Source organism: Protopterus annectens, chromosome 11.part0, assembly GCF_019279795.1.
Source record: "Protopterus annectens isolate FY-2018-M chromosome 11.part0, PAN1.0, whole genome shotgun sequence".
Taxonomy (NCBI): domain Eukaryota; kingdom Metazoa; phylum Chordata; order Ceratodontiformes; family Protopteridae; genus Protopterus; species Protopterus annectens.
This window is the reverse complement of record NC_056745.1, coordinates 191,693,776-191,713,033: the sequence shown is the minus strand read 5'-3', so window position 1 is coordinate 191,713,033 and position 19,258 is coordinate 191,693,776. Positions and strand designations below refer to the sequence as shown.

The 19,258-nt window shown below is 40.2% G+C and overlaps 1 protein-coding gene across 1 annotated transcript in view; it reads left to right on the top strand.

Annotated features, from left to right (window-relative positions):
• Positions 1–19,258, top strand: part of LOC122815260 (sodium- and chloride-dependent GABA transporter 2-like) — a 942,619-nt gene that overhangs the window by 887,241 nt on the left and 36,120 nt on the right. The window contains exon 12 of the mRNA XM_044087611.1: positions 18,718–18,818. Within this exon, the coding sequence (XP_043943546.1) occupies positions 18,718–18,818 (101 nt within the window). The remainder of the gene's footprint in view (positions 1–18,717; positions 18,819–19,258) is intronic.

The window sequence follows — 19,258 nt, the reverse complement described above, 5'->3', positions numbered from 1 at the left end:
TCATAACCCCTTTATTTTCCTTGACACACTTAGTGATCATCACCCTATCTCTATACATCGTCACCTGTCCCAACCCTTTAAAACGTGCATATACAGGGACTGTCATAATCTATCATACTTTAACCCTGATTTATTTAATCAAATATTCTTATCAATAAACTGGTCCTTTCTCCAGCACCTCCCTCTTGAAGAAGCTGTTCTCACATTCAACAGCATCTTCCTTAACACTCTTAACTGCCTAGCCCCTTTTAGAAAAGTTCAAGTTAAAACAAATTTTTCTCCATGGATAAGTAAAGCCACTCTCTCCCACACGCAGAAAAGAGACACTGCATGGAAAACCTGGAACTTACACAAAACCCCTTCCAGCCTCCAGCACTATAGAGAACTCAGAAATGCCACAAAAAAAAACACCCTTGATAAGAAAAACTTCTACCTGACCCCCCCTAAAAAACCCACTCCAACCTCAAAAGATTATGGAGTACCATTAATAAGGTTTTAAACCCAGGAAACCCCTCCCCAAACATCCCCCTTAGAAACTGCCACATTTCTCAACTCCTTCTTCATAGACTCTATACAGAAACTAATCAACCCTAACCCTAACATTAATCATGACATCCCACCCTCTCCCTCAAGCCAAACCAGCTTCTCAGTCATGCCTATCCTCACAACCATCATCAGATTCCTACTCTGTAAACTTAAACCCTTCTTCCCTTCAGCTGATAACCTGCCTTCCCATACCTCAAACTAGCAGCCCCCTCCATAGCCTATCCACTCTCCATACTTTTAAATCAGTCCATACAGGAAAGCCTGGTCCCCCAATATAGAAAAAGGCCTACATTATTCCCCTGCACAAAGGCAGTAACTCCACCGTCCCCTCAAACTTCAGGCCTATCGCTATTTTATCCTCTTTCTCAAAGATCCTAGAAAAGTGTATTCACAAACAGCTCATTGCACATCTCATTCTGGAAAATCTCCTCACCCCTACCCAACATGGCTTTTGCCCTCATCATAGATCTACTACCGCTCTACTATCCTTCACTAACTCCTTCTCCACTTCTCTCAGTAAGAACAGACTAGTGTCTTCCCTCTTCCTTGACCTCTCTAAGGCTTCTGACACTATTTCTAATAACCTCCTACTCTCCAAACTTGCTTCCTTCATCCTCTGTACCACCACCCTCAACTGGTTCTCCTCATACGTATCAAACAGAGCTCAATCTGTCAAAAGGATGTCAGCTACTTCTCCATTCCTTTCCATTCTTACTGGAGTCCCCCAAGGCTCCATCTTGGGTCCCCTACTATTTAACATTTTTACTAATGATCTCTTCCAATCCTGCCTCCACTCTACACTCATACAACATGCAGATGACTCTATGATCATCTCTACCTCTGACAATCTATCCCACCTACATACCCTCACACAAGGCACACAGCACTCAGTCAAAAGATGGCTCACCACTAACAAACTTCTACTTAAGCCCAATAAAACTAAACTTCTTCTTTTCCTCCTCAAACCCCTCCAACACCTCAAATCTTCCTTCTCAATCTCTTCCATAAACAGCACATCTAGTCAGGTTCAGTCTCATACTAAACTTCTCAGTATACTCATAGATGATGAGCTAAAATGTGATACCCACATCAACAACTGCATCAAAAGAACCCACCAGAAACTAGGATTGCTATAAGGAAACAAAGAAATTCCTTACTCAAGAATTCAAAGTATCCCTTGCTCAAGCCTACCTCCTACATACTTTACTATATGCCACCCCTATATTTATCAATCTTCAAAAAAAATCTCTTAAACAAACATGAGCTAACATATAATAAAGTTGCACGGTTCCCCACAAATCTCCTCTATCACTCACACCACTGCCTCTCCTTAACAAAACTTCGCTGGCTAGAATTCCATAACCAGCTCCTTCTACCTCAACGTCACTTGACACATTCCATCTTACAACAACCCTTATCTTGTCCTTCACTAGCAACTCTCATCTCCCCCTGCATCCCTAACCCGGAACTTTGTAGCTCAGGCCAACACCTTTTCCAAATCTCCAAACCTAATAAATCCATAGGAAAAAGCCTTTACAGTCATGCAATCTCCAAATCTTGGAACAAGCTCAATCTCTATATCAGAACTCACCACAACTCACCCAATTTCAAACTATTCCTAAAGGACTACCTACTCAACTCCTGGACCTGCCCCTGTAAAGACCATACTTGAGTCAATTCTTCCCCAGCCATTCTTCTTCCACCAAGACTCTGTCTCCATTTCCTACACCTTAGACTCTCCTGGCTGTATGTTTCTACCTCCATATCAGTAACAATGTATCTCTTTCTTAATCACTGTTCACTGTATCAGACAACTCTCATCTATGTCTTTCAAACTCCTACCTTGCTCCTCCCCCACCATTCTCCCTTGCCTGACTCCACACTATAAGTAAGCAGTCCCTACTTACTAGTCCTTCCCTTTCCTTTCCTCCTATTTCTTACCATACAACTAGATCATTTGTATGTTATTTTAAGATTACTAAATGTACCTTTGTAATGAATGTTAAAAACAAATAAGATTCTCATTTTATGCTGTTGTTTTTATCTCTATTGCTCTTTTGTAACTAATTGTAATCTTTGTATCTGGAGCTTTTCTCTTTGGGTCTCTGCTGAAAAAGGGCATCTGCCCAGCCAGACTAACCCGGTTAACAAATGGCAAATAAATAAATAAATTTGAATAATTACTCCTTGTTCCTAAACTGTGTGTGTTAACATCATTATCAGCACCTCTAAAATTGTTCTCATTGTTAAAAGAATGTGACCAACAACCTTTAGGTAATGGATATGCACATTTGTCATAATATTCTTTAGCATCCCTAGCTAGTTTAATAGATTTCCTTTTCTGATTTTGCTTGACTGCAGTTTCCACATCAGTAAAAATGTTGTTATATGTAAAATGGTGTGTACTAAAATACAAATTGTTAGTAATGCTGCCATTTAATAATGTAATTTCAGTATCCAGCTTAGTGAACTTATATTCATTTTCCCTTATAATGATTTTAACAGTATCCAACCCAGTTCTGTCAAAAAAATCCAGTAGTTCTTGATGCATCACAGATCCTGGTCGTGTACCAGTTGGAAACTACATAGGTTCATAGATTCATAGGTAGGTACTAGGCTATCGGCCCAAGGGCCTAAGTAAACCTAGCCAACAAGGTTCCCTGGCTTATGCCACCCAATAAAATTATTTTCTTGTGACCCTGTCAAGCAGAGACACAGAAGTGATCCCCGGGGTGTATTTCCTATTTCCTATCCACTCATCAAGATTTTTCTTGAAGAGTGCTAATGAGGAACTTTGATTGACATAGATGGGTAGCTTGTTCCAGAGTATGGGAAGTCTCTGGGATAGGACTCTATCCCTCCAGTATGTCCTGTTTATTGTGGTGACAAGGTTTAGGTCCCTAGAGTGTGTAGCTCGGAGGGATTGGGACTTCTTTAAGTGGAGCATGTCCAACAGCTCTGGGTTTGACATAGCTTTGTATGTTAGGCAGAGATCACCTCTGAGTAGGCGATATGCGATGGAGTAAAGCTGGAGTTTTTTGAGGTGGTCAGTGTAGGGCATTTGTTTGAGGCTAGTAATCCTCTTTGTGAGGTACTTCTGTGGCCTTTCCAGCTGCTGCAGATGTCTTGTGAGGTACATTCCAAAAGGCGTGTTGTACTCTATAATATTTCTAATGAGTGTCGAGTAGAGGGGAACAATGACCTCTTTTTTCCTGGATGAGAACCCTTTTGTGAAGAGGTGTGCTACATAAATGGATTTCTTGACTACTGTGGCAATGTGATTATCAAAGGAGAGACTACTGTCCACCTGGGTCCCAAGATCTCTTATCACACATTCGGCGTTAAGTAGACTGCCGCCTATGTGGTAGTTCATGGGTACAGAGTTTTTACAAAAGGGGATGACAATGCACTTTTTGACATTGAGCTTGAGGCCATGGCTCTGACACCAGGCATCTGTCTCAGTGAAGCCCTTCTGTAGGAAGTCCATGTCACTCGACTATGGCTCCTAGTTTGCTGTCATCTGCAAAGTTCATTAGCTAAAGGCCTTCTGTGTTAGCCTGTACTTCAAAAAAGTAGATACCAAACAGGAGAGGTGTCAGGAGTAAACCGTGTGGTACTCCACTTGTCACTGGTTTGAAGTCAGATTTGGAGTCTGCAACTTTTACAGTGTGAGTTCTGTCAGTGAGCCATTTGGCAACCCGTCTTGTGATGTAGATATTTATACCTAGTTTAGTGAGTTTAGTTATAATTCCAGAATGGAGAATTATGTTGAAAGCCTTGTCGAGGTCAAGATAGGCTGTTTGAACCACTTTACCCTCATCTACAGCTTTGGTGACTGCCTCAAGAAGTCGACCTTTGCGGTGCGCCATACAGTAGGCACAAAGCCTGATGTGAGGCTATGATTGAACATGATACTTAGGTGGGGAGCCAGTTTGTTCTGAAGTTTGTATAAAACTCAGCCTGGGATGTTGTCCGGTCGCATGGATGCTGTGTTTTTGGCTTTAGAGAGTGCAGCTTTTACCTGTGTAGTTTTGATTACAGGGACTCTGCATTCTTCCTGTATAGATATGGGCCCTTTGGGGATGAGAGGGGGGGTAAAGTTACCACTGAACCTATCTGCCAGGATGTTGGCAATATCAGTTGGTTCTGTAATTGTCATGCCATTGTGTTGTAACTCAGAGCAGATCTGGGTGTTGCCATTGAGATTCTTGACATATCTATAGAATGCTTTGTGGTTGTCCCTAAAATCAGTGGCAATTTTGTTTTCATAGCTAGCTTTGGGGGATCATATAAGGGATCTCAACTTCTTACTGAGGCTGACCAGGGAGCTCCTCCACTCATGGGATTTTACTCTCTTTTGCAACAGTTTCTTCCTTCTGTTGTAGAGTTTGTTTATGGCAGGGGACCACCAGACCGGCTTCATTTTTTTGGAGGATAGCATCTTGGTTCTGTTTGGGATAGCACAATCCATGCACATGTGTAAGTGCTTATAGAGTGCATTTGTGTAGGATTCACCAGTTGTAACTGTATTGTCCATCTGCATGGGTGTCATGAAGTTTGCCACTTCTGTCTTAAGAAGCATGAAGTTGGCTTTGGATACATTTTTTATCATGGTTTCCTTAATGGGAGATAGGGGCAGGATGTGGATATCTAGGGTGATGAGCTTATGGTCGGATCTCACCAATGAGGAGTTGACTTCAGGTGTGGAACACCGGTCGGTTTACCTTCATATGTGCGTTCTGCACACGGGCAAACAAAAGATGTTCAAAAGGATGTTTGCAAACTTCCCAAATGTCGAACAAAAAATGCTTCAAATGTGCAATGTGCGAATGCACAGTGACATTCGCTCATTGCAGATTCAGCATTTTGGGTGAGAATTGCACTATAGTGGGGATGGGAAATGGACCCTTTCCCCACTGTAGTGCGATCTCTGAGTTAGTATATTAAAGTAGGTGGGGTGGGGTGTGCAGGGAGGCTTTCCACCCTGCATTACACTTCGTATTCAACATTTTTGTTTGAAAATCAGTGAATCTGCTTTTCTATTTGCTGATTTTCGAACATCGGAAACTATTGCGGTTTTGTGTTTCGTGGTTTGGATTCGCTCATATGAGCAATCGCACGTGTGATTTTTGGTTATGTAAAGGTAAACCACACCAGTCACTCATGTTGGTAATGACTAGGTCTAGGATATTGTTGCCTCTGGTGGGGGTGTGGATAAGTTGATCCAGGGCATTGGAATTTATGAATTCCAGAAAGCGTTGAGTGAAGGAGTTTGTACATGAGTAGTTTTCCCAGCTAATGGTGGGGTAGTTGAAATCGCCCATTATTAGGGTGTTTGGTTGAACCCTAATATTCTCCAGTATGTCAAGAAAAGAGGAGTGGGGAATTGTGGGGCACTACAATTTCGATTGCAGTTTTGCCCAGAGTTACTTGCACTTGGATAACCTCGAATGCATTATGCTGAGCAACTAGCCTGGAGGTGTGGATATCTTTAATGAATATGGACACACCTCTGCCTTTGGTGTTCTGGTCCAAGTTAGTTGGCCGAAAAGTGTGGTATGAGTTATAGCCTGGTAATGCAGGGGTGCTCTCTGGAGCCTTGAACCAGGTCTCAGTCACTGCACAGATATCGATGTTCTCCATTTTAAGAAGTGCCTCAAGGGAGTGCATTTTGAGATTTAGACTTCTAGCATTGAGTAGCATTACCCTCAGTTTTTGCTTGCCTGTTCCTGTTATGGTAGTGAATTTGTCATTTGAACATTGCCTAAAAAGGCATTATATGGGCAGCAAGAGCCTTAGCCAGTATCTGGAATCCCAGGGGTGACAGGTGCAGGCCATCTCTGGAAAAATATCATGGTCTGTCGACCATGTCATCCCAGCCAGACAGATACTGGATCCCCTTAGAATGACACCAGAAGCTTAGCCAATTATTGAAGTCAATCATTCTGTCCTTGTACTGCAGTATAATTCTGGGCTACTCAGAGCTAGGGTCATACCTGCCTGGGCTACAAGATTGGAGAGCTCTTCCATGTCTCTTTTCATGTAGTCCAAGGAGGTATATCTCAGGTCATTCACACCAACATGGACAATGACAGAGTCATATTTGTACTTGTAGTGGCGTGACCACCAAAGTCGTAGTCGTTAAGGACCTGATTCAAGGCAATACATTTGTGTAAGTAAATGTTATACATTTGGATACTCCGATACCTTTTTATGCACTTTCAAAATTCTGAAGCTGCAAATCTAAAGAACCTCTACCAGCAGGATCAACTTATTGCATATCCAACCACTGGTCTATATCGATGGATCCCCCCCTCCATGTAAATAGAATGTTTTTGCCTCAAATTGTCATCAGGCCTAATTTGACCTTGAAATTCTTTTTTTTTTTTTGAAGAAATGTTGGAACCAGGTGACAGTGTTGGGGTTAACCCCACTTTCTTGGGGAGAGTGAAGAAGCAGGAAGAGGTCAATTAGATCAAAATTTTTGATAAGTTCAATGAAGAGAGGTCCTGGAAGGTTTCCTTTAATCATGTTGAGAAGGATCTCATCTGTAAGTGACTCTAGTGCTGTCATTGTGCTCCAGCCAGCCAAGAATTCATGCTGTTTAGGAATGAGGAGGTGGTGCTTTTGGATGTAAGTGGACAGTTGGTTGTAGTTAAGTATTTTCCCAAGTGTAGGGAAGATGGAGACAGGGTAGAAGAGGAGGTATTTCCTGGCTGAGGTGGTTTGGGAAGGGGTTTAACCAGAGCAGTTTTTTCCATATGTCTGGCTTTATATTTTGAATTAATCAGAGGTTATAAATGTGCAGAAGAGGTGTGGCAAGGAAGTCTTTGCAGAGTGATATAAACCAAGGGAGTAGGCTGTCTGCACCAGGGTGTGCATCCAGGGATATGTTTTCTTGAAGGGAAACACATTCTTTGTGTATAAGTTTCTTAAAGTAGATGGGAGGATAAAAGAAGGGGGGATAGGTGAGTTGGGGGGAGCGGTACAGGTTGCATCACTAGGAAGATGTCTGAATTCATAGATTCATATATTGTTACTAGCCCAACAACCAGTGGGACCTTTCTAAGCCTAGCAAAGTTTTCTCAAAAGAATGCTGACATCTTGTATCTAAATAGGACATTCAGGGCGAGACATTTATAAGCTACGTCTATCCATAAGGGACATGATTGTCAGCCCCAGTGTAAATTTCTATTCTCCATGCACTATTCTAGGTTGCACTTAAACTGGACAATAGACAAACTCAGCTTCACATAGATGGGAAGCCTGTTCCATAGGAGAGGCAGTCTCTGTGACACGTATCTGTTTCTCCAGCATGCTGTGTTTAAGTCACAGACAAAAAAGTCCTTCGACCTTGCATTTCTAGTACTGTTTGATTTACGAATATGCAGGAGATTCATAAGTGTGAGTTCTGCGGATGCCTCATGATGTTTCTTGCTATTTATTAAGCATCCTGGGATGTTATCGGGGCCCATTGATGCAGGGCTTTTGGACTTAAGTGCATTGATGGCCTGTTTCTCAGTAATGGTTGGGGGGATTGTGGTATGCTGTATTTCTTTTGGACTAATGGGGAAGGGGGGATTTGAGCTGAACCTGTCAGCCAAAAAATTGACAATGGCCTCTGGTTCAATGTGGGTAATGCCATTTACAGTAAGTTCTGTGCATTGTTGCTCATTTCCTCTGAGATTACAGACATAGCTGTAGAAAGCTTTGTGGTTGCCCTTTGCCTGAGAAGCTATTTTTATTTCAAATTTATCCTTTGAAGTATCAGTTAACCCTCTTAGCTTTCTTTTTTGATTGTTCAGGGTTTTTTATAGTCTCTAGAGCTTTGTTCCTGTTACACTTGGCAGAAATTTATTTTCTTTTGTTGTATAACCAAGTGATATTTTGATTCCATCAAGGTGGCTTGTGTTTTGAGTTTGTCTTATTCTTGATATTAATGGGCACAACTTGCTCTATACAGCTATCAATATGTCTGTACAAAGATTTTTTTAAATAACTCAACATGCGCTATAGTATTTATTTGGTTTTGGCGTGCTTTAGCCAAGGTGTCACTTAGTACAGAGGGGTTAGCCTTTGAATAGTTCCTAAAGGTTTTTGGTTTCACTGGTCCCCAGATTTAATTTTTATTTCAAGCAATGCTGCATTATTGTCAGATCTGATGATCAAAGACATTACATTGTGTGAGGAACATCACTCCTCCATATTTGTGAGTACAAGGTCAAGGGTGTTTGTACCTCTGGTAGAAGAATAGATCAACTGATCCAGGTTATTGGCATAAATGAAGTTTAGGAATCACTGAGTTTTTGCATTACAAGTGATGCAGGATTCCAAATCCATAGAGGGATAGTTGAGATCCCTCATGAAGATCATATTGGGTTGAACAATGAGGGAGTCTAGTACACTGGGATAGGTAGTATGGGTTTTCTAGGACATGGAGGGGGACTTATAGGTTTCAAGGGTATGGTACTAATATGTATCATGTATGATATGGATATGGTTTCGCAATTCTTTGAGAAAATCAGAGGTTGAGAGCTGGCCTTGAGAGGTGTTGTTGGTGATAGGAGAGGAGGTGGAATCAGTGGATTTATGGCCTGTGAGAAGATTTACTTTCTGTCAAAAATGTTTGGGTTTCCCTAGATGAGCAAGTTGGTTGATTGTAAAGTAGTTGGGTTTGTGCCTGTGCATGACTTGCTTCACTATGTCATGTAGACAGGTAAAGGCAGTACAACTTTCTGGTGAGGGGCTTCATCTTCATGAAGACCACGCATGTTTAAGCAGAGCTTCCGGTACAGCAGTTAGCCAGGGAGTTTTGTTACATTTGAAAAGACAGTGTGTGAGAGGAAGACCTTGTCTTGAAGGAGGGCATGTGTCAGAGCTTTTGCAGCCAAGTTGGGGTTCTGTAAGTTTGCAATGGGAGACCAGTCAAAAGTTGTTAGGTGTTTTTTGAAGTTGTCTGTAGTGATGGTGGATCTAGGTCTGAAGGTAATGAGTTTGGGGGGATGCAGTTTTGGTGACTGATGGATAATTTGGAAGGTTATGGGGTAGTGGTCACTGAAAGTGGGTGGAAGCACAGACATATTGGAGATGATGGTAGGGTTGTTAATGATTAGAAGATTCAGGAGGGAGGCATTGATGGCTTGGAGATTTGGATGAATAGCATCACTGACAGTGTAGGATTGAAACTGGCTAGGAAGTTAGCAATGTCAGTGCTCAGGGGAACTAGGAAGTTTATGTTAAAAATCACATAGAATAACAATATCTTTATAGTTTTGGACAGCTGAGGTAATTGTAAGAATAATGGATTTTTTTATTTATTTATTTATTTATTTATTTTACATTTGTTGACTGGGCTAGTCCAACTGGATAGATGTCCATTTTCAGTAGAGGCCCGGGAAGAAAAGCTCCAAGACATATCAAACAAGATGATTTTATGTTACATAAAATAGACGTAGATAAAAATATGTACACATTTCCTAAAACAATTTTCAATATTTCGAGTTAAATATTTATATACACCAGAAGCTAATATATTTTTCCATTTCTGCATAAATGCTTTCATGTTGCAGTACAGGACATTAATGTAGTGGAGAGAGTAGAGTTAGAAAAAAAGATTTTAGTAGCAGTAGTAATTATTGATTAGTCAGTGTTGCTACAAGGGCATAGCCAATGTGTTTTCAGGAACATTTTCAGTTGTTTTAGAGTGGTAAGGCAGGAAGGGACATAAGTTCACTAGGTAAAAGATTACATTTTTTCCCAATTGCATTTGAGAACAGTGTTCCCTGCCATGTTGTTAGACTTTTTGATGTTAACTTGGAGTTTATTTGATGAACGCATGGCATTAAGATTTCTATAAAGGGTTATAAGGTCTAAGAGTATTGGAGTATTGTTAGGCTGGTTAATGATCTTATGAACAATAGTAAGTTGGTTGAGTTGAAGCAGATTCTGTAGTTCAAGCCACCTAAGGTACTTGAGGTTATGAGAGAAGAAAGTAGGCAACTGTTATTAGAAGGTGACTGATCTTCTGGGTAAAAAATGTTTGATAGCTTAAATATCAACCCCTATATTGCTCAATGGATTGGTATTTAGCTTTCTTGTCATACACACAGAAGGTGAGAGTTGAGAATACCTTGTCATCCTATAGATTAGTCATTAACTGACTTCCTCACTGCTCCAAACTAGATTCCCTTTTCTTTGGCATCTAATTCTCTGATGTCAGGTTTCTGACTGACCTAGTTTATGAATGACTGCAAACTTGAGTACCATTATTCATTCCCCCCAAAAGACCTAGATAGTGTTAGTCCCTGGTGTCCTGACCATGGCCTTACACTTATTGCAAAAAATGTAGTGCAGTAAAATTAGGGAAACAAGTCTTTACTTAAATGAAACCCCTCTTAAAATCTTTCTCATTTTGCAGGTAATTATCAGAAGTATACCCCTAGATACAGGAAGTTTTTTCCTTATTAAACTGATAATTGAATATAACATTTTACTTGGTATGTATCTTACAGACATGTACCCCAGTTTGAAAAACCTCAGTGTTTGCTAACCAAGAAAATGAAAGACAATTTAGTTGTTATGTCTATGAACATGGATAAGTATAAGACCAGTACAGGTACAACCTATGGTGCCAGGAGGGGATGTCAAGGAGTACAGAAGTAGAGGATGGATATGTGAACATTGGAAGATTAGGGGGAGAAATACGAAGTAAAAGAAAGTGATGACAAGAGGGGAAGGCATTTGAAAAGGGGAAAGATGGAAAATGATGCAATGGTAGAGGTGTCATTAATGGTATTTGTCGACAACCTTTGATAACTGTTCATCTGGATAACAAAAAGTAGAAAACTATGAAATGAGAGAGAACTAAGAAGCTAAGGTAGCAAGGAGATGCCACATGCTGTTGTTGCATGCCTTTCACAAATAATGACAATACAGGTGGCCTCAAGTCACATTCTTGGGATATGATTATGTTAAAATACAGGGACTCAAAAGGAATAGTTTGTCCTTTCATCTTCCATGTTCTGTTGAAGGTCCACTCATACTAGTGCTTATAGTCACACCACTCCATGCCACACTGTGGCCAGTAGCAGAGGTCTGTCCACACAAATACTAGTAAAAAGCACTAATGAGCATTGGTACAGCAGCTTGGCAGCTATTCACATTGAGGTTCATTCATACCAGTAACATTCGATGTTCATCATATTGATCACTGCTCTGCAGGGAGGACTCCACATGAGAAAGATATGTGTCTAACCCCTGGTTCATACTGGCTATAGATGCTACTGTACATGGATCCATGAAAAAAGAGTGGTCTGAGAACCCACCTTTGGACACAGCAGAGTCACTCACCTGCGACTATGGTAAATTGCTAGCCTGCTGCAGTGGCAAAGGCTGTTTGCTAACTTTTACTCTTTTGTGGCTGGAAGAAGGACCAACCATTGAGCAAGTGGTTTGTTCCATGGTCAAGTCAAAAATGGTGCCTCTTTTTCTGGGGAAACTAAGCAGCAGAAGCCAGTAAAACTCCAAAGTAGTTACTAGTTAGTTAGTCACAGTAAAAAGCACTTTAGTATACTTTACCCCAAAAAGTAAAATCAACACAATTTCCATATTGAAAAGGTAGTTTTTGAATGTTTTTATCAACTTTTAAACTGACAGAAAAAAGGACACCCCCATTAAAGGGTACTGTTATGTCTTGTGACCGTCAGTTAAAACACAAAATCCTAGTCAAAAAACAACTTTCATAACTAGGAAAGTAAAGGTTAACAAAAATTGTCACTGTATGTTGTTCCCTAACAGGAACTTATCTGCCCAGCAATGGAACAGCATAAGCTGACCACTGACCTTCAGAAGCCCACAGAGGAGTGCTCTCTTCAGCAACAGAAAAGCTCTCAAAGGTGGGCACCCAAACTGACTTTTAGACAGTTCAGCTCAAGTTGTCTAATGGTTTGGGAGTATGGTAGCTGCCCTGAAACTTTGGAAGCTGGCAGTTGTTATACCCTTAGCAGGAAGTAACCCATATAGCTTAGGCTACTGCAGCTATGATCAATTTAACATCTACAGTTCTCGTACTCTACAACTGCCAGAGTTAATTACCAGCAGCATGTTGTTTGTTCTGATTAAATTCATACTAATCCAATTAAACCTCTAAGTAACTGCTGCCTTTGAAAGCAGTGCTCTGTTTATATTGTAATGGTGCCTTTGTTACAATGAAATGTCCCATTTGCATTAACATACAAGCAAATGCAGGCAAATGTTTACAGTAAGAGGTCTATTTATAAAAATAATTCCGCTTACAGAGTCTGTGGACTTCCTATGCACATTATAACTGATGACACCTCAAGTCAGCAGTTAGTTATACCGCAGCATCTCAGAAACAGTAAAGACCCAAATCCATTCTGGTTTCAACAGAGTGAAAAATCAAAGGTATCATCAATTCAAAGAAGACACAGCAAGTTTTCATCACAGGATATGGTTTCAGACTATGCAGAATGAACTCTAGTACCAGTACTAGATGAATAGGTCAAAGATGTCTCCCCAACAGAAAAGAAAAATTTACATACACAAATGCACATACGTAAGTGAACACAGATCTCTATACACATGATGGATGTGCATGTACATACCCATACATAGACACACACACACACACACACACACACACACACACACACACACACACACACACACACACACACACACACTAAAAATTGTTTGCTTTAAAGCAGGCAAATCTAGATAAAGACTTATGAGGTTGACCTGAGGCCATCTAGGATTAGTTGGATTTGCTTGCTTTTTAAGAAAACAAAATATATTACTGAAAATGTATTTTACAATAAAAAATAGTATCTGTAACATACCAGTTTCAAAAACACTCCAATGACATCAGCAAAATACAAAGCAAAATATTAAAAATACCATTATTAAGGCTGGAAAATGTTGCAGCCACATTAACAGTTCTACCTTCAGTATTATACAGGAATACAAACAAGAATTCATTTGAACCAATGTGGAGAATTTAGGAGGAACGAGCCTTCTAATGAGTACAGTCTTTTATTAGTATAATACAGGTTTATTTTGGCAACTCTTGCAATAAGCATTGCAAGGGCCTGAACCCATTATAATGCTCATTCTTAATAACACAGAACACTGTGCAGTCTATGCAGTCCTAACCATCTTTCCAGAGAACCACTGTGCCATTTAGCACTTCTAAACTGGTCAGATTTCCCCTAGTCAGTATACATACCATCTCAGGTCTCCCCTGAAAAGAAATGTTACTAAAACATTAATGGTTTTAGCAGTAGGCATAACAACTGTGGTACACTGAAGCAGTAAAGTAATGTTTAGCATAGATGGAAATGTAGAGTAGTCATCACCATAATACTTATAATTACTAGTCACATAGTAATATGAATCCTGCTGTTGGGGGTGGTTGTAGCACATTAGTACTGTGGGAAATAACCTTTGTATGTTTTATGACCGTAGCTTTAAAATAACATTTAGAAAATACAGTGTAATATGCTAGTTGGCATGCATTAATGCACAAATTAACTTTACTCAAGAACTGAGAATATCTACTTGGCAATGGGTAGACCCTGACTTATCAGTTCCACTTTGGAACAAAGCTTGCAAAGGAGTATTTTTTGCAGGAACTCCAGAGCTCTATAGTATAATCAGTAACACTAGATTTTGTTCCCATAAAACTAAGCCTATAGCCTTCCTCCCAATCTATAATTTGGTTTTCTTTCTGCAGAATTGGTTATTAAGTGCTCCATCTCAGTGCACTGTGAAAATGCTGTCTATGTTAGTTATCAGTGCACCTGCTGTATTTTACTGTCTTCAGACTCTTACATATTAATGTTTTGGGGGTTTTTTTTGCCCTGCTTTTAGCTGCTAGTAAGACCCCTCCCCCCCAAAGCCCCTCTCTATTGTAGCTTATTTTAATCATACAGCACTGGGTTTGCTTCAAGTAAATCTACTTGTGTAGCTTGAGGCCAGTGTCTTTTTGTAAGTATATTTCTGCTCCTATTTTATTTTTTTTTATTTATTTCTGGTGACTATACCTTTAGTATCTTTATATCCTTGTCTCTCAAGCTAGTTTTTCACTATCTTTTTCTGATTGTTTCTTTGACTTCATCTTGAACAGAGTGCTAGTTCCGCTATGTTTGCCCTCGCTATGCTCGGGCTCACTTCGCTCCCCTACCCCTATTCCCACCCACCCCATTACAATTACCTTTATATCTAACTATCTCTCCCCTTCCTGTCCCACTAGTCACTACAATTCCACTTCCTACCTATTGCCACAACCACCTTACTAATCTATCAATCTTGTCAACACCACTTCCTCTATACCACTGTCTCTACTTACTCTAGCTGACCATATTTTATTCCATGTATTATTTTCTAATATCTTTTACACTACTCCTTATTCTCTCTATCTCCACCTCTTACCACTCCAATCTCTCTGACCCACTCATATGTTCACCAACTTCTCACTCATACAACATATATCGAACTACTTCATCTTTTACTATCTCTTTACCACCTCTACCTCAAGTCTATATAAACTATCCATAATACAGGTTTTTAAACCTTCCCACAAAGCTAAGTCAAAACTATACAACCTCCATCTAGCATCTACTACACACTGTCTCCTCACTAAAAACCTACTTTGTTCTGGAGATATCCATCCCAACCCTGGCCCCTCTTCTTCTCTCCCCACCCTCACTCTCCCCAAAGCTACATCTACACTGCCCCCATCTTACTCCTCTAACAGTTCTCCAACCTCAGTCACAGCAATCATCTCCATCCAAATACTTAACTATTTATTCATTGAATATTCAGAGTCTAGCAAATAAAGTTACTGAGCTGCACTCATGGATAGCTCTCAATACCCCTCACATCCTCTCCCTAACTGAAACCTGGCTCAAGCCACAAACCTCAAATAGTGAAGTACTCCCACCAGGTTATAATATCTTCCAATCTGATAGACCTGTAAAAAGGGAGGTGGCGTGACCATCCTCTACTCAAACAACCTTAACCTCTCACCTTACCCTTCCCCAACTCCTGACTACCTCCCAGCTGAAATCATCATCCTTAACTGCCATCTGAATCCCCACAAAAAAACTTGCAATTGCCTGTATCTACCTTTCTCCTGGTAACAATCTGCCCATTCTTGAAAACATCCTATCCTGGTTCTAGCACATCATACCATATGAGACACTTATCCTTGGTGATGTCAACGTTGATTGGTCCATGGTCACAACTGACTTCCCCCAACTCAGTATCCATTTACACGGCTTCCACCAACTTATAACATCTCCCACTTGCTTCCATAAAAATTCCACTTCCAGCTCCATCATAGATTGGATCCTTACCAATGCCCTCCACCAATACCACAATCCCACCACCTTACCTGACTCCCTCAGTGATCATCTCCGTACCAGCATCTTAAGACACTACTCCCATATTCCTAAACCCCACCTCATCAAAGACTGTTGAAAACTATCGACTTTCAATTCATTCCACTTTAACTCCATTCTCCACAACATAGATTGGTCCATCCTAAAACACCTCCCTTAAAACGATGCTGTAAGCACTTTCAATAGCATCTTCATGAGTACTGTAAACTCCTTAGCCCCCTCTAGGAAGATCAGAGTAAAATCAAATCATGCTCCTTGGCTCTCCAAGGAGACTAGGTCCCTTATGAAACAAAGAGATAGTGCTTGGAAAACCTGGACTAAAACTAAACAACCACCTCTTCTTCAAAAATACAGGCAACTGAGGAACCTTGCAAAAAAACATCCAACTAATGACAAAAGTTATACTATAGCTCTGCTCAGCTTAACAACAAATCCAATCCTCGAAACTTTTGGTCAACTCTCAACAACATCCTCTATCCTTGAAAGCCCTCTAATCCCTCCCCTTACCCTAACTCTTCCTCTCAGGAAACAGCTACCCTCCTGAATAAACACTTTATCTCTTCCATCCAAAATCTGGTAACCTCTAAGCCAAACTCTACTTCGACACCCAACCCTCCAAGTCACACTAACACAACTTTGTTTTCATTTTAGTGAGTTCCCATTACTTAGATCAAATCTCTACTACTCAAGCTAAAACCTTGCTCTCCTTCCACTGACAATCTATCTCCTACATTCCTCAAACTTGTTGCTGACTCAATTGCCTATCCTATATCTATACTAATTAATCGATCTATTCTAGAATCAACTGTCCCCACCCTTTGGAAATCTTTCTTTACTACCCCTCTTCATAAAGTTAGAAACTCCACTGATCCCTCAAAATACTGACTCATTGCCATTCTGTCCCTCCTCTCCAAGATATTAGAAAAATGTATTCACTCACATCTTCTCAATCATCTCCTCATGCACCACTTACTTACCTCTACCCAACATGAATTTCATCCTCACCACAGCACCACTACTGCCCTCCTCTCCTTCATTCATATCATTGCAGAGGCCCTAGACAACAATAAACTCATTTCCTGTCTCTTCCTAGATCTCTCCAAAGCCTTTGATACTGTCTCTCATCCTCTACTACTATCCAAACTCGCAAATCTCCACCTATCCCCCTCCACACTTGCCTGGTTTAATAGTTACCTATCTGACAAGGAACAATCTATCAAATGGCTCTCATCCTCCTCACCTTTCCTTCCCATCTCCACTGGTGTTCCCCAAGACTCCATCTTGGGACCCCTTTTGTTTAACATCTTCACCAATGATCTTTACACCTCATGCAAAAAATCATCCCTTATTCAGTATGCCGACAACTCTGCACTTATATCCATCTCAAATAACATTCCTGAACTACACTCCCTGACCCAACAAGCCCTACTATCCGCTGAACAATGGCTCTCTCACAACCTATTGATCCTAAATCCCAAAAAGACCAAACTCCTAATTTTCCTTCCCTGTTCTCTTTCTCATCACAAAACCTCCTTTTTTATTACATATTCTAATAATACAACTATCCAACCTGACACCCACACAAAACTCCTAGGGGTCATTATCGATGATGAACTAAAGTTCAACCTACACATACTCCAGTGTGTAAAAAAACAAACAAACCAGAAACTAAGTCTGCTATATCGGAACAAAAAACTCCTAACCCCTGAATCTAGACTGGCCAGGCACTCCCCCTCCCCTCCCTCTTATACGACACCCCAGTTCTTACCAATATCCAGGCCTCCACTCTAAACAAACTCCAACATACTTACCATAAAATAGCCAGATTCATTACTAACTCCTCATACAACTCACACCACTGCATTTCTTTAAACTCTCTTCAATGGCTTGAACTTCACCAATTTCTGCTATCTTATCAATTTCATATGCTACAATCTATTCTTTATAAAACCTCCTTTGGTCCATCTCTATCTTCCTTAGTCTCCATCTCTATCCCATCCCAGACCCTCCGTACTTCTAACCAACGATTACTTGATGTCTACCACCCACAAAGGTCAGTAGGCAAACTACTCTACAAACACTCCCTTGCCAATGCTTGGAACAAACTTCCCCTTGACTTATGTTCAGTCTCCCACACCTCACATTTTAAAAATGAACTAAAAGCTTATTTTCTCCATTCCAAGACCTGCCTTTGCCATGACCCCACCTAGTCTTCCTTCCCTTTATGTACCCTCAAAAGGTTCATACTTAGTACCTCATTACACGTCTCTCTCCAATGTGTCTACTATGCATCTGCATAATTTTTTACAAACAAAAAAAATGTTATTGTTGACCTATTGAACTATATCAATGTAAAATTATGTTACTAAGCTTCTTTTTAATGCAACTTTAACTTTATGCATGTAACCCAACATGTGAATCTTTTTGCTATAACTGCTATTATATCAATATTGTTTAAAATCGTACTTGTTTAAAAAGATACTACTGGAGCATTTCTTCTCGGGTCTCCACTGAAAATGGGCCACAAGCCCAGTTGGACAAATCCGATTAACAAATGTCAATAAATAAATAAATAAAATGTTAACATATTGACATGTCAATTAATTTTGCTTATTGTGATAATTCGAAACAATGTCAAGAAAACTAATAGCAGAAGTAAAAACTAAAGCTATATATTTTCACTAATCTAGTAAATGAAAGACAAATGCTAGGCATAACTCATTATGATCTTTTTTTATCACTGCTTTTCAAGGTGCGGACCGTTTCTATGACAATATTGAGGACATGATTGGCTATAAGCCCCTGCCAGTGCTGAAGTACTGCTGGAAGTATTTGACCCCAGCTGTCTGCGTTGTAAGTACCTCACCTTTTTTTTCTCAATTCTGAATGATTAAACTGATGCATGTCACAGCCACACCATAGTCAGCAATGCCACAGTGTTCATGGCATCCCTTTCTCAGAAGAATCCACATATAATTTATCAGAATAGGGAAGATATCTTCTTTTTTTCTGTCATACTTTTTGGAAGTTGTATGCAACTTATGGAGTTATGGAGCACCAATTAGTGACCACACATTGGGATTTTGCTCACATACAGATGTATACTGCCCATTTTACAGCACTAATTAATGGACATCAGATGACAGTTTGCCCTCACCTAGATGTAGCACAAATTAATGGTCCACAGATGGCACTTTGCTCTTACCCAGATGCATACAGTCCATTTCACAGCACCAGTTAATGGCCATCAGTTGGAACTTTGCCTCATCCAGATGTAACACCAATTAATGCCC